Source organism: Humulus lupulus, chromosome 1, assembly GCF_963169125.1.
Source record: "Humulus lupulus chromosome 1, drHumLupu1.1, whole genome shotgun sequence".
Lineage (NCBI taxonomy): Eukaryota > Viridiplantae > Streptophyta > Magnoliopsida > Rosales > Cannabaceae > Humulus > Humulus lupulus.
This window is the reverse complement of record NC_084793.1, coordinates 6,332,604-6,355,179: the sequence shown is the minus strand read 5'-3', so window position 1 is coordinate 6,355,179 and position 22,576 is coordinate 6,332,604. Positions and strand designations below refer to the sequence as shown.

General features: G+C 31.1%; 3 protein-coding genes across 3 annotated transcripts; 2 read left to right on the top strand and 1 right to left on the bottom strand.

The window, feature by feature from the left end:
• Positions 1-10,733: 10,733 nt before the first annotated feature.
• On the bottom strand, positions 10,734-12,317 carry LOC133834084 (tyrosine decarboxylase-like). Its single transcript, XM_062263941.1, has one exon. The coding sequence runs from the start codon at positions 12,294-12,296 to the stop codon at positions 10,734-10,736; it is 1,563 nt and encodes a 520-aa protein (XP_062119925.1). The 5' UTR covers positions 12,297-12,317.
• Positions 12,318-18,700: 6,383 nt separating this feature from the next.
• Positions 18,701-19,523, top strand: LOC133832961 (uncharacterized). Its single transcript, XM_062263417.1, has 2 exons — positions 18,701-18,847; positions 18,939-19,523. Exons 1-2 carry the CDS (start codon positions 18,701-18,703, stop codon positions 19,521-19,523), a joined length of 732 nt encoding a protein of 243 aa, XP_062119401.1.
• A 261-nt stretch (positions 19,524-19,784) lies between these two features.
• LOC133832358 (uncharacterized) lies at positions 19,785-21,118 on the top strand. The gene is made up of 3 exons (XM_062262888.1): positions 19,785-20,156; positions 20,358-20,589; positions 20,667-21,118. Exons 1-3 carry the CDS (start codon positions 19,785-19,787, stop codon positions 21,116-21,118), a joined length of 1,056 nt encoding a protein of 351 aa, XP_062118872.1.
• Positions 21,119-22,576: the final 1,458 nt, after the last annotated feature.

Here is a 22,576-nt window from a genome sequence, read left to right as displayed (position 1 = left end):
CAATAGTAGGACAACTTGCAACTGTTACAGAGTCGGAAAAACAAGTTCATCCCAACCAACTCATTCCCAATCCAAATAGTCAAATTGAAAATGAAAAAGAGAATGGAGTTGTTGAAGAACTTGTAATATGCATCCAACCCCCTAATAAAACCAAAGAGTTGGATGAGATAATTTGCGAGGCTCATAAGGAAAATGAAAAAGATATAATTACATTTCAAGAGCCCATAATTGAACAAATTTATATATTTACTCAAAATGAAAAGGAGCCTAATATAGATATGCAATTTTCGTATTTTATTGATATTCCATTAAAATTGCATATTTCTAACTTCCTTGTAGGTGTGATGTTATCAATTCTTATTAATGGCATTTGCATCAAAGTCATAACTCACTCTACAAATGAAATTTTATACCATCGATTGGGTGTAGGTTAAAAGAAAAAAATAAATCATAGTCGAGCTAAAGACTGTAAACTAAAGCGCTTTGTGGGAGGCAACCCATATTTTTATGTTTCATTTTATATGTCACTTTTGTTGTGTGTTTTATTTATGTTTTAGGTTAACTTCTTGTTTTGATTTTTGTTTCCTTTTTGTTGCACTCTTAACAATGCTCTATGATGAGGTACGACCATTCTAAACTCTAAACTCTTTCACGCTTCAATTTATATTTGTATTTTGATACATTGAGGACAATGCATAAATTAAGTTTGGGGGTAGTGGGTTTATATGGTTACTTCTTTCATGTGTTTGAAAATGGTAGAATTTCTTTTTAAAAAAAACAAAAAAACAAATTGGATGGTAGAGTATCTATTTTATATATTAATTATAACAAAAAAAAATTAAAAAAAAAACAAAAAAAATATATTTTCTTTATTTGTTTTTTTTTATTTATATCTACTTTCCTTATTTTGTTTGAAAAAAAAATATTGGTGATTGTCATAAGAATTATGATTGAAATTGTTCTTTGTTCTTAGAAAAATATAATTAAATCTTAAGCTTTGTTTTTAATTTTTGAGTTAGATTTTTTTTTATGACACTTTTCTATTCTATTTGAATTATTGTGATATTTGGACAATGTTTATTTAAACATTAAATTCTTTAAATCTCTAAAAAAAAAAATTTGAAAAATCATAGAATTGCTTGATCATCTCTTGAGATTTAATTTATTTTTGTGTCCATAAGCTTGTCTAATGTTCACATGATGATGATAGATTTGTGTTTGCATGTTGAATATCTATTTTGAAAACAAATTTTAACATTTTAATTAATTACATAAGCTTTATTTTGATTTGTGATTTTCTTTGAACTATTTCCATCATGTAATTTTTGAGTTAAACATTTGACATCACCAATTAAAAAAAAAAGTGTGTGTTTTTAATTTTTCTTTTGCTTGAGGACTAGCAAAACTTTAAGTTTGGGGGTGTGATAACTCTACAAAATAGAGTTATTTTACCACTTTTTATGTATTAATTATTCCTTAGTTCTTGAGTTTTTAATTGATTTATTAAGTTTTAAAGTAATTTTTAATTTATGGAGTTTATTTTGATTTTATATATTTTTGTGTGTTTTTATAGTTATTTTGTTGTGAAATGTTGTAGTTTAATTTGTGGTAAAAAATGTTGTATTATTAAGCTTAAGTGTTAAATATAAATTAAGTTATAATTAATATTTTCAAATAATTAAATTGATTAATTTTATAGTTGAAAATATTTTATTATGATTTATCTTATATTTATTTTGTATGGAAATTTATAACACTTTTGGGCTTTGAAAAGAAAAGAAAAGAAAGATATAAAGCTGAAAAAGATAGGAAAATGTGGCATTTCTCCAATTGCAAAACCACCTAATTCAGCCCATGCCACTCCAGCCCCAAGGCCCAACCGCATCTGCCTTGTCCGAAGCCCAACGCCAGCTCAATCCCTCTCCAGCTCCTTGAAATTCGCCAGCTGTCACCACAACAAGCAGCAACCTTGCACCAACGTGGCAGCAGCTCCTTCGGTTCCTCTTCAATTCACTGCCCAGCCTAGCCACCATCAACTTCAGCATATAATCACCACGCTTGCATCTTCCTTCAAGCAAATTGCTCCAGGCCCATTTGCACTTCACTCCACAGCCAAACACCAATAGCCTCCAAAGCAGCCAAATTCAGCAAGTCTCCAGCATATATCACCATTTCCTTTAGCACCCACTCGGTTCAGCAAGCCCATATGCCACTGCCAACACAGCCACAAAAAGACCCCAAAAATCACATTTTCATTCCCAATATTTTTCACTCAAATATCAATTCACTCTTCCCTATTTTTCTTACCTAAATAAACATTCATAATTCATTTTTTTACCCTAGTTTTTCACTAATATTTTACCTCACCAAACATTTCATATTTCCAATACTCTTACACTTACTCTATTTATCCTACCACTTCCCAACACAATTAAATTAATCAATTTATTTATTTTAATTTGATTAATTTAATCTCCATATTTTGCCTATAAATAGAGTCTTGTAAGACCATTTGGGAGGCTCTTCTTCTTCATATTTTTCAACATCTTCTAGACATTTTTCTCTCTTCTTTTCACTAGTTTCTCTCTACCATTTTCATCTTTTGAAGAGCATGTCAAGTATGTTCTTTTGTAATTTTTATCTAGTTATGAGCTTCTAATCTTTTTCAAAGGTTATTAAGATGATGATGAAGCAAAATGTAACTAGATAGTATTTTTTGTTGTATGTTGATTTCCCATTTGTACAACATTGTTTATGGATTTTTCTATCAAAGATATGCATTTTTCATCTATTATTGATTGTTAAAGCATATTACACTTAGTTCTTCATTATGCAAAAATATGATATTCTTTGATTAAATGTTTTTCATTAAATTGTTCACATCTAATTCTTAGAGCATAAGTATCATATTTTGCCTAAACATAATCTCTTTGATTTCTTGAAGTTTCATTAGGTTGTAACACAACTAATGCTTAGAAATTATATCTTATATAAGTGAAGAAAAATCCTACATTTTTGAAAGAGTAACTTGTGCTTGAATAGAAAATATATTTTGAAAAAAAGTATAGTGTGATTTATTTCAACTATATCTAAACTTGAAAATCAATATATGTTATCCCCATTTTCCGTCAGGGTTTTGGGCCTTCGCCCCGGCCCACGGTCAGGGGACCAACTCGGTATTTGGGCCTTTCCCGAGGACCCCGGACTGGGCCTGCATATATGGGTCCAGGACGTTCCTCCGGGTTCGTCTCCAGCTTGAACGGTCTCGGCAATGTCCGGAGTGCCCGGACTGTCGCGGCCATCGCATCCCGGTCCCAGCCCTGGAATGCTCCGGGCTCGGAGTAAACATAGCGGGCCAGGGGTAAACGAACCTGGACCGCTTCTTCCCCAGGCGTCCAGGACACTGAAACAGCCTCATTTCGCGTGAGCCTTGTCCCCCCACTTTTCACCTGCAGAAAGGGTCACCTTGGGATTATGTGCTGGCGTGTCAGGACTGCGCAGCCAAGTACTCTGACCGGTCTTGTCTCCCAATTCGGCCTCGTGACTCGAAGTGGTCAGAGCCAAAGCCCCGTTTTGTCGGGGGAATGCTTGCGTCTCAGGGCAACTAATTGGGCCTGAGCTGGTTTGGAGTTGGTGTGCTGTATATCTTTTTAGCTGGGGCCTCCACTAGGGAGGTCCCTTGTGCACATTCCTCGGATGGGTCCGGGTCGGATCCGGCCCAAACCAGATGTCCCCCTCGTCCTATAAATACAAGTTGTAATACAACGTAGAAAGGAGAGAGAAGGCAGAACCCCTGTTCAAATATAATTAGAAAACTCCATTGTAAGAGCTTATCCTAGCTCTAATACAGATTGATACATGGACTCGTGGACTAAGGCTAGTTAACGCCCCAACCACGTAAAACCCTTGCGTCGATCTTCCATTTTCATTATTATTATCAGTAAATACCCTTCATTAAGATAGTTGCCGAAAATCTCGGTAAACAATATACTTTAAATACTATTGAACTTGCATTTTGTGGATTCTAACATCTTAATAATCTTATTTTACTTATCTTATTTGAAAACCATTTGTCTATTTAATCTTAAATCTTTTTATTACTTGTCTTTTATTTTTCTAAAACAAAATCTCATCGAATATTTGGAACTAGGTTAGAATATTATTGTTTTGTTTGAAATAGTTTCTTTTGATGTTAGTCAACTCCCATGGGTTCGACCTCGTACTTACATGAACATTATATTCCGAAACGATTCGTGCACTTGCGAGTTTAAATTTTAAAACACCCTCTTTTGGGATCAACAGATTTGTAGACAATGTGGAACTCCCATATTCTTTATAGTATTAAAGGAGAAGAAAGAAGAGTTTACATTTCATATATTTTTTTATAGCTTATTTATCTCATAAAATATTGTTAAAAATAATTATTTTTCCAACATAACAAACAAAACCCAAAGCCACCAACAACAACAACCATTGACAGCCTAGTAAAGACATCAACAAAAATTTAGATAGACAAAGAAGTTCAACCGACGGCGACACAGGAGAACACAACATCTAGAGCATGGAAAACTTTACCATCAAGACCCACAAGGATAAGAGCCTCCGATGTACCTAAACATAAGAGCATCTCCAATGGATATGCAAATCTATAATGCATTGCTAAAATATAACACACTTCAAAGAAAAACTTCTCTAATGATGTGCTAAAAGCTATACCAAATTTAACACATTTAAGTTTATCCAAATTTGGATAAAAATATAGCATGATCCAAATCAGACGTTCACTTTTTTATTTACTATTTTTGTCATTAATTATTATTTTTGGTTATCCTATATATTATCGACATTAAATGATCTTTTTTGTTTATTTAATTTTTTGTCATTATTTATTATTATTTTATATTTATGGTATCTTATTTATTATTGATATTAAATGTATATTATTTTATATCACTTTTATATCTATATGCATTAGAGCATAATTATAAAAGTTGTTCCAAATATATCAATTATTAACTTTTTGTGCTAAATTTAGCACTATTTTTACATCTTGCATTGGAAATGATCAAAGGTCTCTTGAATATACTCCGATCGATGTGTGATCATTTGATTAGTGCTCAAAAGATGTCATTTTATCAAGTTTAAGTTCAAATTAAATTAAGTTTTGAATAATATTTTCTTGATTTTATTATGATATATTCTTTAAATAGAAAATATTAGTTTTAATTTAATTTAAAAATATTTTATATGAATTATAATGCATTTGAGCCTGATTAAAAGAAAAAAATATATAGAAAAGAAAAGAAAAGAATTAAACTTGAAAAATGAGAGCTGAAAATGATATTATTGTAGTTAACTTCTCTTTTTCATTCCAGGCCCAACGCAGGCCCATGGTTCCAGCCAGCCAACCTGCTCACCTCCAAGCCCAACGTCATCCTCCTTTTCCTTCAGCAATTCTCCTTCAGCCGAAGGTCCATAGCGGCTTCCTCCATCAATGCATGGCCCAACAACTCTCCCAAGCTTCTAACGTGACCCCAGCTTGAGGACACCTGTCTTCCAAATTTGCTTCAATAGTAGCAGCCCAAAGCACCAAAGTTAGCCTCTTCCAATTCCCACGCAAGCCTAGTTCAGCCCAAGGCACCCTTCAGTTTTCATTCCAGCCTGCCTACGTGGCACTCCCTCATTGGCTGAAAATGGGTCAAAACCCTCTTGTGTCACCAGTCATGTTTTGTGGGTATTGGGATTTGGAAATTGCTATTTTGAGCTTTTAAGCTCATGTTTTTGTGGTATTTTAGAAAAGGAGAAAATGACCATACACCAAAATAGCTAGGTTAATATTAATAATAAAATTTGATTTTTCAAAATCATATTTTATTATTAATATTTCAGATTTATTTTGTAAACTCCATTTTGTTGTTTAATTTCTTTTTAGTCATTCTCTCCATCTATAAATAGGGACACTTTCTTCACATTTGATATGTAATTTTTAGAGTAGAGAAACTATAGCAAAATTTCCACTCACTTTCTTCTCATATTTTCTTCTTAGAATTTTGTGAGAATCATGAGCATAATGGCCTAATCTTCCTAGGAAGGTTAGGGATGATTCCATATGCAAGTAATGTTATTTTGCTACTTTGATTTACTATGTTCTTAATGTAATATATTTGAGTTATTTATGTTATTTCATCTCTATCTTTATTTTGTTATCTTTATTTACTTATGCTAATAGTATATAAGATTAGTCATGCTCTTTCTATGTGCTTCTAATTAGTAAAAGTAATATTGATACATAATTTTATGTCTAATCTTCTATTACATTATTGCCCTTGGGTATTTTGTCATTTTTAGATTTTTCATAGGATTAACTTTGTGCTTTTAAAGTAATGGACTTTTGTTAGAAAAGAATATGGACTTTAATGTTAGATTTTCCAAGTAAATGTTGGGATGCGAACTATTTACTTGTGTATTTTTGTAAATCAAGTAACCAAGTAACTAAGCAAGCATATGGATGATTCTTGAAACCTTTCCATTTCTCAAACTCTTGGTTACATCTTACATTTATCTCACCTATCTCAGTTTATCATTTCATCAAAAAATACAATACCAAAATCTCAAACCTCTTTCCATTTACAATTTTATTTATTTCTTGTTACTAACTTTTTGTGTTATTTTCTACTAATCTTTTGATTTTAGGTTACCTCCTTGTGGATCGACCGCCCGATTATACTACAACCACCGCTTAGTGGTTGTCACATTTTGGGCGTTAAACATCATTCTTCCTTCACGTATTCTCACATCTATACAAGGTTTATACAAGTCTGCACGTATTCTTCCTTCAATTATGATATATTAAATATATATTAGGAAGTAAATTCACTTATATTGATTCTCATTATTCCATATGAAATTTGAACTCTGCATCTTCTCAATTGCAAATCAAAGAGAAAATAGAAGAGCAAAAAGTTATCCCCATTCGTAAAGATGAACACTTCGGTGATGATGAAGAAGACGTGTGTACATTTGATAAAGAGTAATGATATATACACTCAAAATATGCACACAGTGACGTGACACTTATTTTTAAAATAGTTGGTCTCAATTTTAATAAATGTGATTGATCAGGCTAAAATGACACATCACTATGTGTAATATTTATGTGCATATTTTAGGTGCACATACCATTACTCTTCGATAAAAAAAATGACCTACTAAAATTAAAGTGACTTCAATGGTGCCCTCTGATTTAGAAAAGGTTGACTATGTTGATTTTCCAAAGCCCAATGTTAGATTTTTATGTTTTTTTTTTTAAAAAAAAGTTAGATTTTTATGGTTTTTTTAGTTATGTAAAAGTTTTTGTTATTTTTAGAGTTGGTATATTTTGGGTAAAAGATTGTTTTAATATTTTTTTTTTAAAATATGTGGGAGTTACATTTTTTGTTTGTTTGTTATAGGTAAACAATTTTGTTCACTTGAATACCTGATTTAATTTTAGTAACCCGAAAAGAAAATTGCTACTAAGTACCAAATTTTTATATTTTTATATTACTAGCACTTAAATACCTGATTTAATTTTGGAAAATAATACACATCTCGGAATATAATATACATCTCAAGAATCTCTTGTGATATTTTAACATAAGAAAAATGTTGTGTATCCTGGTCGGAGTAGTCTCACAATCCACGTAGAACTGCAGAAATGATCGGCGGACTTGCAAAGCTTGTTGCTCAGGGTGTCGACAAATCCCGTCTTTAATGATTACTCAGGGACAAATCCAGACCCGATGATTGGGGGAAGGAGCAAATGAAAAATAAAATAAAAAGACAAAATTTAAGGGGGTTAAATGAAAATTATTACAAAAATTTACATGTTTTTTTTTTTAAATTACACTGCATATAGCTTTCACTTTTTATATTATTACTAGGATAGTTTGTTTTAATTTATTTAAGCGTATGGATTTCCTTAATTGTTTCATAAATGGTTTTGATTTTTTTTCATTTTGCATTTTTATAATGCAAAATTTGGGTATGTTTTGTTTAGAGGAAAATATCAGTTTGACCCTTGTGTTTTTTCTGAATACTCAATGAGTCTTGATATTTTGTTAAATGATAACTTAGATCTTGTATTTTTTACAAAATATATCAAAATAATACCATAGACCCAATTTTGGTCAAAATATTTTTAAATATAATATTTATTTCTCAGCTTCTTGACTACCTTATCCACTTCTGTGAACCCATCGTATCGCCAACGATCAAAAAATTGATTTTTTAGTTAAAAATATTTTTACTAAAACTGAGTATATAATACTATTTGAATCTATTTTGTAAAATACCTTATTTGAATTATTATTTAATAAAATACACGATTAGTTGTGTATTAAAAATAACACATAAACTAAAATAGTATTTTCCATTTGTTTAATTATTATTTTATTTTGGGGTGATTTTTAGTATATTCTATTTAGCTATTGTTTTATTCTTGGAGCCACTTTAGTGTAACTATTTCATAAATAAGTTGTCATGTTTCAACTCATCGGACTGAGATGGGGACAGGATTTGGATTCCAAGAATATTTATTTTTGACTGTCGGAATAGTTTCTATAAATATAAATATGTGACATTTTTTTTATATAATTTATATTGTTTTTGTTAAAAAAATTAAGTGATAGTTTATTTCAAATGAGCATTCATGTGTACTTTATTATAGAAAAAACTTATTATTAAAAATATATTGATTTTTTTAATAAAAACTCAAAATAACGAAAAGATATTTTAATAAATATTATATTTATATACGGATGCTAAGGAATAAATTATTTTTATGTATATTACATACTATTAAATATATCAATTACTATTTTTATTTTTGGAAACAAATAGCATTATAATATTTCATTAACTACTTAAGTGTATTGAATAAACCAATAAAATTATAATTTTTCATTAATTAAAATTTTAAAATAATAAATATACGTACACACTAATATTAAAATTATTAATTATATATGGAAAATAAAACATGTTGCACAACTGCAATTGAGTTAATTATTAATAAATTTTTATTATAATTATCTTTTTTCCAAATATATTATCTTCTTTTTATTTGGATTGACTTTTGACATAAATATAGTCCATCTATCCTTCATACACATTCTAAATCTACAAGAAAATTTGGCTTTGAGCAATGACTAGTTACGAACATTATCTGCAAAATGAAGAAAAAGATACTGAAAATGCATCGTCTGAACATGAAGTGGAAGTCGATGTGGACGGTTTGCATATAGAAGGTACTCGGGATGATGATGTTCATGTACATGAAGGATGGACCCAACTTGAAGTTGCACAATGGAGAATCTCCCTTGAATTTTTGAGGATCTCAACTTGTTAAAACAGGAAAAGCAACTTATCAAGACAACTGACGAACTAGTTCTAACAAACTTTTTGATATAATCAAAATATTTATTTTATATATGAACTCCAAGTTGCGAAAAAAATAATAATACAAAATCCTTACGCATTTTCTTTTTTAATTCAAAACGATAAAAGTTTGGTTTGACAACAAATAATGAGCTAGCATACATGTGTTCTGTCTCTTAATTGTTCTAACAACTCAATTATAATATATATATTTTATATTAACGTACCAACATGATTAATATTGCAATAATAGTTAGTTTTCTAATTATTAAATGATGGTTTAATATGGTTGCTTTTTTGTGATTTTGAACAAGATCCTTCCCATTTTCTTTTTGTGATATTTACTTTTTAACTCAGTCACAAGCAAAAGCAAAAGTGATAAGTTACATGTATAATGCAAATTTTCTATATAATGCTTTGATAAGATTTTTTTAAAATTATTTAATTTAATAATGATGTGACTTACAAGTAACTCTTCCAAAAGTTTGAAAAAATCAAAATATATTTTTAGAAATATTAATTAAAAACTATAAATATAGACAATTGATGATTGTAATCCAATGATTAATATTAAAATAATCATCATAATAAACATTAAGAGTGCACTCATATTTATTTTATTTGGTTCGAAAATGATGTAGGATGATTAAATCTCATTAGATTCATTAAATAACAATTTAAGACAAATATGTTCATTGTTTTTTTGGAATGAAATTCCAATATTATTGGATGAACATATATGAATTATAATACTCTCACTGAAATACACAATACAATACATTAATATCATTATGACATTTTCAATCGAGAACATCTACTTTTTTTTTCCTCATATTTCGACACCTAAATAATTTTTTTTAATGATGGTGTATATTGTAATCATTTAAGACATCTTACAAATTTTTAAGAAATTTCAAATAATTTACCGTATCGAAAAAAGATTGTTGTACGGGTGTCTATTTTTTTAACTTTATTTTCAATAATGTAAATTATTCGGAATTGTTTGAAAATTTGTAAGATGTCTTAAATGACAACAATATACACCGTGATAAAAAAATTAGAAAAATAAATTATTTAAGTAATGAAATAGTGAAATGGTGGTTTGGGTGCACCGAATGGTGTTATATATAAGAGAATTGCTAAGGGACACCACTGATGCCCAACACCACAAGTATAGATGGCATACTATTATTAGTGCAATCTAATATTGGATCTTACTTATTTAAATTTAATAAAAATGATGAAGTATCGCTTAGCAATCATAAGGCGATGCTTTATTTAGTATTAGACCCTTTAAGGTGCAAAATACAAACACTCTATATATAATTAGCTAATACTGAGTCTGCATGTTCTTTCACGACGTTCCAAGCCCTAACAACGTGAGACTCCTCCGTCAAAGTTGACCCGACTGCCAACCGGAGCGCAAACGCTCCACCCACAACGCAGTGGCTCAAGTACACCCGACCCGACCCGTTTATCGACTCCAGCAGCTCTTTGTTCACCTCATTTATGCACGTGTCCCTTAAATCTGCATTACCATTGATAACATAACACTCTTCTTTCTTACCAACGACGTCGTTTCCGATCTCGTAATGATGATGATGATTTTTACTAATGAGTTTGACTTTAGTAATGGCGAACGGAGAAACTCTGAAACAGACCAATGAAAAGTTCCTCGGAACGACAACTTCAAATCTGTCGTCCGAGGCTAAGAGAGCTTCAAACTGCTTCGCCATTTTGACATGGCTTCGGATAAACCCTTGGAGTCCCTCGACGCCGTAGCTACGAAGCACGAGCCAGAGTTTAAGGGATCGGAACCTCCGGCTCAGGGATATCTGCCAGTCCTTATAGTCGACCACCTTCTTTGACTCAGTGGCTTTGTTCTTCAAATACTCCGGGCTTGTCGATAGGGATCTGGTCAATGCATTCGGGTCTTTGACCCATAAGCAGCAGCAGTCGAGTGTGGTGAAGAGCCACTTGTGCGCGTTGAAGCTGAACGAGTTCACTCCCTCAACGCCGTCGATGAAGTGGCGGAACTCCGGGCAAATGCATGCGTTTCCGGCGTAAGCAGCGTCGACATGAACCCACATGTCGTAATCCTTCGCCACGTCAGATATCGGTCCGAGAGGGTCGACGGCTGTAGTTGAAGTCGTCACCACCGTGGCGCAAACAAAGAGCGGTACCAACCCAGCTTCCATGTCGGTGATTATCATTCGCCGAATAATCTCTGGCGACATGGAAAAAGACGTAGCTTTATTCGTCTCGACGATCCGGCAGTTCTCCGGATGAATCCCAGCGATCCTGGAGGCCTTTTGAAATGCACTATGGGTTTGGTCCGACCCGTAAACAACAAGCTTTCCAATATTTTCTCGTCCGATAGCGCTAAGTTTCCGATCTCTCGCCGCCACGAGTGTGCAAATAATGGCTTCACACGTGGTCCCTTGCATAACGCCGCCACCGGTGCCGGAGAAGAGGAAGGACTTAGGGAGTTTGAGCATTTCTCCGAGCCAGTCCATGACTATGGTCTCCAGCTCGGTAGCGGCGGGAGATGAGACCCAGTTGAGGCCGACGACGTTGAGTGCCGCGGCTAGTGTTTCACCAAGGAACCCGGCAGTGCTGGCACTGCTGGGAAAGAGAGCAAAATGGTTCGGACTCTGCCAATGGGTTAAGCCCGGAATTATGTGTTGATTCACGTCGTTGAGGATGGTTTCGATGGGTTCCGGGTTGTTTGGAGCGGATTCGGGTAAACGGGTTCGGAGATAACCCGGTTGGACGGTGCTTAGAACTGGGTAAGTTTCGATGTTCTTGTAGTAATCTGCTATGAAGTCGATCATCATATGGCCTTGTCTTCTGAACTCCGCCGATTCTAAAGGGTTCATGGTTATTACAAGAAGAAAAGCTCTACTCGCTAATAATGCTTTCTTTCTATTATTACATCAAGTATCTCTTCTCTATTTATAGATTTTTTCCAATTAAAATGAGTGGTTGAGATCGACTCCTACCAAAATTTAGTGATTAGGATTTATTTTAACGTACCAATTAAAAATAATTAAGAATATTGGAATGAATATAAGCAATTATATATTATATATTTATTTGTTACTGAATGGTGCTCATCACCCCCACAAGGGCATTCATTAGTCATACCACGTATAAAACTTATTAAATATAAATGAGATCTCATCTCAGGTTGAATTGCACTAATAACAGTATGTCAATTTTTTGTAGTGTTGGACACCAATAATACCCCTTAGCAATTGAGTTAATGTTTATCTTTCTCGCTCTTGATGAATCAACATAGTTAACTTGGTTAATTTAAGTTATTTTATTTTTAAGGGAATTTACTTATTTAGTATCCTTTGTTCTTGCAAAGTATCATTTTGATACCCTCTATTTTTAATAAGGCTCGTATGGTACCTGTATTTTAAAATTATACATATTTGATAGTCTAGACTCAAATTTGATAGATAAAATTTTGTCAATATGATCAAACTGTCATCATTTATATGTAATTAAGTAATTAAATTTAAATTTAGAACTTACATAATTGACAGTAGTTTGATTAAATTGGTAAAATTTTATTAATTAAATTTGAGTTTAGGGTATCAAATATGTACGATTTTAAAATACATGATACCATATGAGCATTATTAAAAACAGAGGGTGCCAAAATGATACTTTGTAAAAACACAGAATACCAAATAGTTACCTACCCTATTTTTAATTTACTTTTATCTAATTTCTGTAATTGATATGTAATATTTTAAGAATATGAAATAGTTCCCATATGATCAATAATTAAAACACATATATATAATATAAATAGAGAAAATAAGGTATAAATATTTAAAAAAAAAAAAATAGTTCAAGTCATTAACAAAATATATCTATTTTTTTGCATGTAACTAGGTAGCTGGACAGTTGGTTAGTTGGTTGTTGTTCCTATCAGACTAGTAGGAATATGACAGTACACTGATATGTTAAAGAAAGCTGTACTATATGAAAGTTCTTACTCTAATGTATTTTCTTTTTTAAAATAGTAATTTATTAAAGTACTTAGGCCAACTCCAACTCCAACTACAAACACATTTGTGTTGAAACAAGACTAAAACAGTGTAATTTTAGCACTAAAATATTTTCCTAGTCCAGTCGTAACACTAAAAATATACTCTCTAATAATATATAGTATATTCTTATTATTTTATTTAATAAATATAGTATATATTTGAAATAATTTATTAATAATATTATTATATTATATATAAGTACAATATTATTATATCGTTATCTATAGTATCACACTATATATAAGGTGGTACGGTAGACAACATCATATTTGATGTAAAATTTATAGTTGGGTTGAATTTGATTTGGTATATTTTTAGCACTATATTTATTGTTTTGCAGGCCGGTTGGAGCTGCTCTTAACATGTCTACATTAGCTTTGTAAAAAAAAAATGTTATATTTTTTCCCCTAAAGAAGTTGCTCTCTATCACTCTCTTTCTTGAGAAATCCCGAAAGAGACTTCCTCATGTATGCTAAAGCATTGTTGGTGCTTGCCAGTGCACTAGTGGTGTGTTGGTCGAGAGGTTTCTGCTTTCTTTGTTAGAGGAGTCTTTAGAGCTTAGGGTTCGGTGGTCTTCAGTTTTGGGTGCTAGCTCGGCTTTTGGTTCTAATTCGGTCTCTTCATCTCTGATGGCACTGACTCCTTCACAATGTGGGGGTTGTGTGCTCTCTAGTGCGAAGATCATTGCTAGGCTTGTTGTTTTGTCGGGGCTCACTCTTGATTTCATTGTTCATTGTCTGACTTCTTGGTTCTGGTCAATGGTGCTACGCTAAGATTGTCACTATTTATGGAGTTCTTGGCCACCTTCCTGTGTTGTTTTAGTTTTCACTGTCTTTTTATTTGTGTTTTGTTTTGAAAATAATACCCGTTTTGTGGGTACTGTAGACCATTCCATCAGTAGTGTTTGTATTTACTTTCTTAAATAGTATGGTGGCTCTTTTATTTTGTGAGGTTACTCATTGTTACTTTGTTTCCTTTAGAGAAAATTGAGTGACTCAATCGTTTTGACAATGCTTAGTCTTTGCTAGGTTTTGAGATGGTGTTGCATCTTTTTTGGTGGATATGTGAAAAGTAAATAAACTAAATGTATCTTAAAATAGTCAATGTTTTCAAAGTGTTGTATTTTTTTACCTAATTTTTTTTGTGGTAAATATATACTCAATGTTTTCAAAATATTGTACTTTATATCTAATTTTTTAGTAAATGTACTAAATGATAACGTTGCACTTTTATACTCATTTTTTTTGCAGTAAATATACCCAATATTTTAATATAGTGTTAATCTATCTTTACCATGAATATAAAAATACAATTGTTTAAAATATTGGATATACTTACCACAAAAAAATATATTAGGTATAAAAGTACAATTCTTTGAAAATATTATGGTATATTTATCGTTAAAAAAATTAGGTATAAAAGTACAACATTTTGAAAACATTAGATATTTTAGTCATTATTTACTCTAGTAAATATATATTAATTAATGGTGGACAAGGATTCACCTCTTAATTCCTTTTAAATACAAAATTAAGAAAATGTTATATATTTATCATTTTTCCTTTATAATAAGACTCCTTGGGCAAAATGACCTATTTTTGAAGTCATTTGACACTTTAGCCTATTTTGATAATTTTTTACAAAATGATCTTTGACACTCCAAACAGCTAGTTGAAATTTTAGACATAAGTCATTTTGCAAAAAATTATAAAAAATATGCCAAAGTGCAAAATGACTTAAAAAATATTATAAAATATAAATTTAAATGTTATAAAATATTATTATGATAATAATATATAATTCTAATTTTTACTAATTATATTAATACTAATTCAAATATTATAAAGTATTTAATACAAGACTAAGACTAGATATTTAATACTTATATCAATATAAATTTAAATATTATAAAATATCACTATAATAATATATAATACATAATCTTAATTTTTATAAAAAAATTATCATATTATATATATTTAAAAAATCATAAATAGTGTTTTGATTTAATGTGTTTATGTTATTCTTTTATATATAATATTATTTATTTATCTGAAATTTATATGACAATGATACAAATTTAATAAATTTTATAAATAAAAATAACCAAAATGTGCATTGCATTGTATGTTGGTTGTATATGGAATAACTAATACATCTTGGCTTATTGTTTGTTGTATTCAAGTCTCTTATTATTTTTTATACGCTATTAGAGCTCGAATGGGATTTTTCAAATTTATCAAATAGCTAAAAGTTTGGAAAAAAAAATTAAAACAACACATCACGTGGAAAAGAGATCATTTATTGAGACAGTTGTTGCCCTGGCTTTGCTCCTATTTTGTTTAATTGAAAAATCAATATTAAACGTGAAAGAAATCTTACGTGGAAAATATATAAGAACAACAATATATTTATAAAGGAAAGAATTATTCTACTTAATACTAATCGATTTTAAGATGGAACCACATTCCTAGTGTTAGTGACATTTCCTTCCTCGAATTGTAATATGGTATCAAGAGCAGGTTCGTCATCCGCTGCACTCTACTTCTGATATTTCCAATGTATGTCGATTCGTGTTGGATTCTATGACCTGTTTTGGATGGCGTGTATATCCATAAATTTCCAGACTAGCCTTGTGATGTCCTATATTCCCACAAAACAAATATCCTGAGTCGGTCTTGTGACATTCTATCAAATATTTATGTTCGGTCTTATTGTATCTAAAGTCGTTCATAATGTTCACATTTTCAAGTCCAAACGTGAGGTGGCATATTAAGGCCCCGTTTGGAATGGCTTTTTGAAAAGCCCAAAGCACTTTTTAAAAAAGCTATTGACTAAAAAGTGTTTGGTAAAATAAAAAAAATAGCTTTTTTAGGAATTTAGGTTAAAATTATAGCTTTTTATCAAAGTTGGCCCACACCAACTTTGAGATTTTAGCTTATACGGGAAGCTGAAATTGTGGTTTAATGATATTTTTTTTGGACCAAAATACCCTCATTTAAATTAGAATTATTAGGTCTTCTTTTTCAATCGTTAAATCTTCTTCACCTTGCTTCACCATTTCTTCTTCCTTCTTCCTCACGGACTACACTTCTCTGTCAAAAACTCCAGCACAATCAAGTCAAGGTATTTCTCTAACTTTTTTTTTGAATGCTATATTAAACACAGATTTATTAAAGGGCATTATATAAATATATATATTTGTACAGTGGTTTGATTATTGTTTCTGTGATACCGGGTTATTCGATCCTCTTCATACCAGTATATTTGTGTGTATATATTTATATATATGGGTTGGACTTGTTTAATGGTTTATTTTGATGCATTTCCTTTTTTGTTTCTAATAGATATATAGAGTGCATTTGGTTTTTTTTGTTTCTAATGGATATATAGAGTACGACGCAAAGGAGAGAGATTTTTTTTGTTTCTAATGGATATATAGAGTAAGACGCAGAGGAGAGAGAGAGAGAGAGAGAGAGAGAGAGAGAGAGAGAGAGAATTAAAGTCGTATATAGAGTTATATTCAACACTGAGAGAATTAAAGTCATATGTAGAGTTGAATATTCAACACTGACTGAAAAATGAGCCTTTGTGATTGACCAAGAAAAATATAGAGTGATGGGTGCCAATAGAGTACGACACAGAGAGAGAGTACACAGCCTTTTTTTTTTTTAATCTTTTTTCTAAATAAACTTTAATAATAAAGAATAAGAATTACCATGAAAGAATACATATGCTTTTTTAATACAAAAACTAGATTAGATTTCTATCTTTTTGTTTTGAGTGAAATAAACAATATAAAGGAGATATATTTTGTCTAACAATATCTATAATTAAAATAATTTCATTTATGGTTGTCTGCTCTCTCAGCCAAGAAGTGGACATTAAAAATACAATTTTTACATTCAAAGATGAATCATTTATGGTTGCCATATACATAACAAAAATATCTTTTTAGTTCTTTTATTTTTACTTAATTTTCTCACTTCAAAAGTTGATTTATAGTAACCTTTTTACATGTATATGAATGTACATATGTGTGTGTTTTATCTTCTCCCAAGGGATTCTTTAAGAATAGTCTTGAAGTTGGATATGTTGAACTTTAGTTGAATTATTTAGTTTTACATAGATGGTAGTGATTGATAAGAGTTGTTGCGTATATGGATACATCATTTTACTTTTGTATTTTTTTTTATACTTATCATTTCACTTTTATTAGATGGAAAATGAAAATAATATTTGCACCAAGAGTGATGTACCAAGAAGTAAAGCAATATGGAATTCAGAGAGTTTGAATTTTTTCTTAGACTTCTGTATCAAAGATGTTGATGATGGGCATCGTCCTACTACTTATTTAGATAAAGTTGGATATGTAAACTTGATTACAAATATGAAGAAAGCAACTGGAAGAGATTACACTAGACCACAATTGAAAAATAAGTGGGATGGTGTTGACGCCGTTTTTCGTCAACAGATAAAAGAAGAGCACAAAAACAATGGATGACGATGGCCACACGAAACAAACAAATCAAACACACGATTTTTTACGTGGTTCAGCAGTTAAATCTGCCTAGTCCACGAGTCTCTGTTATTAATCTTAAGATTATCTCTGAAAAATTCTTTAGCATGAATTCTCCAGAGTTTTCTCTCAAAGATCAGAATTTCCGTCCATTACAATGGTGCATGGCTTCTCTATTTATAGAGAAGAATGCAGAATACTATCCCACATATTTTGGGTAGTTACTCTTTTGTGAATAAAAATAAATGGCTTTAAATGCCTTTAATCAGATAAACAAGGAAACGTCCCTGAAGACCAGGGAATGCATAACTGACTAAATAATATCCCACGATTCTTGGGGATTTACATCAATAAATGAGGATTACATCTCATGTTTACAATACTTGTAGATATTCAAGGTGGTTATAGCGTATCTCCAAGGCTTCAGCATCTCAGGTTTCATGTCATTGTGCGAGCCACTGACATCTCCCGAGCTGACATTGCTTTCGAGATAGTACATCGAGCTCAAGACCCATGCTCCGAAGTCCCTGAAGATGAAGGTGTTCTCGGAGCTACCTTTCGAGATCGAGATCATTTCGAGGTCACCGCATTCGAGATCATATATCATACTTTGCATGCTCGATTTACAATCCTAGATCATACTCTAATCCTCACGAGACCATTTATTGCGAACTCAGCTTTCGAGGTCATATTTACCATGGCTCGAAATCTGGGTATAACAGATGGATTAAAAAATGAATGGAAGCTTTGGAAGCTACTCAAGGGAAAAGAAACTGGCTTAGGATGGAATATAAAAAAGAATACAATTGATGCAACTGAAGATTGGTGGAATAGTAAATTACAGGTACATTATAATCTTGTCAAATATTTATATGAAACTAAAAGACTTTATTTTTTCATAAATGTTACATTTAATTAACAAAATTTTTTTGTAGAGTCATCCCGATGTTGCAAAGTTTCGCATTCGGAGAATTGAACCAGAGGTAGAGGAAAAATTAGATAGGATTTTCATGAACACTGTTGCTACAGGAGAGTATGCTTGGACACCTTCATCTGGAATAATTCCATCTGAGTCTGAAAAACCTTTTAACAATATTGAAACCTTACATGAACAACTTGAGAGTAGTGACGATGATCTAGAGATGCCTAATACTGATAGATTTCTTAGAGAGAAAAATAACAAGAGATTAGCCGAGCCACTTGAGAAACAAAATAAAGCAATGAAACATGGAAAAGGAAAAATGAAGAAGACAGGGCCTTTAATGATATTTGAACAAATTGGTCGCCTTGCTGATGCTGTGGAGACAAGGAGTAGAAATATTGAAACAGCTAGAAAGGAGAATAGTATTACCGAAGTTATGAAAATTTTAAATTCTTTGCCTGGAATTGAGAAAGGGAGCAGCATGTATTTATTTGCAACTCGCTTGTTTATCATGAAAGAGAAGAGAGAGATGTTTGCTTCATTGGAAGAACCTGAGTTGATGCTTACTTGGCTCAAGAATGAGCATACTCTGGGATAATTATAATACTATGACTTATAGTAGTAGTAGTAGTAGTATTTATTTTCTAAATTTTGTGTTATGACGTTAGTATATGTTTATTATGTTATTTCTTTACAGACTTTTTTTTTAAATTGCTCTCAAGACTTGGTGTTGTCACTATTTAATATAAATATGCTTTATTATGTTTTTCACTTGCATTTGTTATGAAGACTTTATGGCTATTTGGCATGTATTTTATATACTCTTTAATATACACAGGTTTATTTTAAATTAGAAATAATGGCAGACACGGATGAGGAGATTGAGTTACAATCGGCGTCTATAGCTACATACTTTGTTCAACATTATTATACAACATATATTGAAAAGACACCTTGTATGAATTCTTCTCAAACTGGTCATATGTGGTTGATGGAAATATTAAAAGGAAATGAAAGTAGATGTTATATCATGTTTAGGATGGAGAAAGATGTTTTCATTAAATTATGCGATGAATTGGAAGCTAATTATGGATTTAAGGGTTCAAAGAGAATGTGTGTTCTTGAGATATTAGGCATGTTTTTATTTACATTAGGTCACGGTGCTGGAAACCGATTAACACAAGAGCGATTCCAACACTCAGGCGAGACAGTTAGTCGATATTTCAACAAGGTTTTAGATGTTTTATGTCATATGAGTGTAGATGTATTAAAACCACCAGACCCATAATTTAAAGATGTTCCTGAAGAGATATTGAAAGATTCTAGATATATGCCTCATTTTAAGGTAAGTCATACTTTAAAATTATACAATTTTTTAATAATTTTTTTTCTAACTAGAGTATATTTTTATAATCTTGTATTTTTTTTCTAGAACTGTATTGGTGCAATAGACGGTGTACATGTGAATGCTGTAATTCCACCTGAAGATCAAGTACCATTTGTTGGTAGAAAAGGGATACCAACTCAGAATGTCATGGCAATATGTAATTTTGATATGCAATTTATATATGCATATGCTGGGTGGGAAGGTTCTGCTCATGATACAAGAATTTTCTATACAGCTTTACGTGATTCAACTTCAAATTTTCCAAAACCTCCCCAAGGTTGTCATCTAAACACATTTATAAAATATTAAAGTCTTTATAATTTTGTAATTATATTTTTATATTTTATTTGACAGGAAAATATTATTTAGTGGATGCGGGATACCCACAAATTACAGGTTTTTTAGGACCATATAAAGGCCAAAGATACCATCTACCACAATTTCAACGAGGTAGCAAACCTACTGGTTATAAAGAGGTATTCAACCAGGCACATTCTTCTCTTCGAAGTGTTATTGAAAGAACTTTTGGAGTATGGAAGAAAAGATGGAAAATATTAAGAGATATGCCTAGTTATCCATATCAGAAGCAAGTGAAAATAGTGATTGCATCAATGACCTTGCATAATTACATTCGAAGGCATGCAAAACGTGATCGACATTTTGAGAAAATTAGAGATAATCCATATTATTGTGTAGAAGATCAAACTAATATTGAAGATGAAGATGAGACAGCTAGAGCTTCAAATTTAAATGAAATGGACAATACTAGAGATCTGATTGCTGCAAGTTTAATGGGATATAATTAAATTAAATTATATTCTTATCTATTTTATTTTATTTAAGTTTTGTATTTTGTCGTATCAAATTGACTAAATTTAAATTATTTGTTATGATCAAAATTTATAATAATTTAAAAATAGACAATATTTATGTTGATTTTTTATTTTTTAAAATTTAATTAATCATTTTATTATACGTATATATTAAAAGAATTAAATATTATAAAAAATCATTATTATTTTTAATAAAATAAAAAATAATTATAAATATGTTAATATGTATAAATTTATTCAAACAAAATTAGTTAAATACATATGATACCTATTTTGGTCATTCTATATTTAACAGCTATCTAATAATCTAGTTTACCAAACACTTATATACAACTTTTCCAATTCACAGTACTTCTAAAGTTATAATTTACCAAACACTCAGCAGCTTTTTCTCACAGCACAGCTACAGCTGCTTTTTCTCACAGCACAGCTACAGCTGCTTTTTCCCACAGCACAGTTGTACCAAACTGGCCCTAAATGTGAAAAAAGTCACACATAGAAAATATATAGGAACAACAATATCCTTATAACAGAAATAGTTACTCCACTTAACATCAACTGGTTTTAAGATGAAACCAGAATACTAGTCCTATGGGCATTTCCCCCCTCAAATTATAATAGTTACTTTTTTTTTTTTTTTGGTAAATCAGATAATTGTGTATTAAACCAAACATATTTACATCCTACAGCACCCCAAGAGGTCTGATATAATATTCTAATTACAGTTGATCAAACCAAATCTTGTCTCTTCTAGATGTTAGACTTTTGTATATAGTTCCTTTGATCCTGTATTTAACCTCATATTTGATGTTTTGTACAATTTTGTTCACCTGTTTGCAGCTATGTTGCCATAATACTTCATTCCTATTTAGCCATATATGATAACTCATTGCAGCCAATGTGACTATGAATACACTTTTTTTGAATCTACTGTGTCTGCTATGCCGTAAGTTACTCATCAGCCCATGGATCAACAAAGCTGGTGTCCTCCAATTAAGCCAAATCTTCATTGCCTGTACAACTCTGCTGCTGAATATACACTCAAAAAATAAGTGATTCATGCTCTCTACATCAGCAAGACAAACTACACACTCCACCTCTTGACATATTTGGAATTTCTGTAACCTTTCTCTAATTGGTAGTCTTCCCAGCATGATTAGCCAAAATATAAACCTGTGTTTTGGAATGACTAATCTCTCCCACACCAGATAATGCCAAGCAACTAATAGTTACTTTTTAGAGAAATTTGTTTTATGTTGTGACTGTTTTATCTATTAATAATAGTTTAAAATGAAATATGGATTAATTGGTGGTATGAGTACCAAGTGTTTGATAAAATGCAAGTTCATCAATTTCATGATTTTTAGCGAAAGGACAACGGCTACGTTTTATGAGGTTCAAATTCAATTACTTTACAACAATAAAAAAAAT

What these genes read in the sequence shown, in the direction of transcription:
- LOC133834084 (XM_062263941.1), bottom strand. Translation starts at nt 12,296, where the DNA reads ATGAACCCTTTAGAATCGGCGGAGTTCAGAAGACAAGGCCATATGATG.
- LOC133832961 (XM_062263417.1), top strand. Translation starts at nt 18,701, where the DNA reads ATGGCTCGAAATCTGGGTATAACAGATGGATTAAAAAATGAATGGAAG. An exon ending in GGTGGAATAGTAAATTACAG is followed by an intron (nt 18,848 to 18,938) that starts GTACATTATAAT and finishes ATTTTTTTGTAG; the next exon opens with AGTCATCCCGATGTTGCAAA.
- LOC133832358 (XM_062262888.1), top strand. Translation starts at nt 19,785, where the DNA reads ATGGCAGACACGGATGAGGAGATTGAGTTACAATCGGCGTCTATAGCT. An exon ending in TTAGTCGATATTTCAACAAG is followed by an intron (nt 20,157 to 20,357) that starts GTTTTAGATGTT and finishes TTTTTTTTCTAG; the next exon opens with AACTGTATTGGTGCAATAGA. An exon ending in TTTTCCAAAACCTCCCCAAG is followed by an intron (nt 20,590 to 20,666) that starts GTTGTCATCTAA and finishes TTTATTTGACAG; the next exon opens with GAAAATATTATTTAGTGGAT.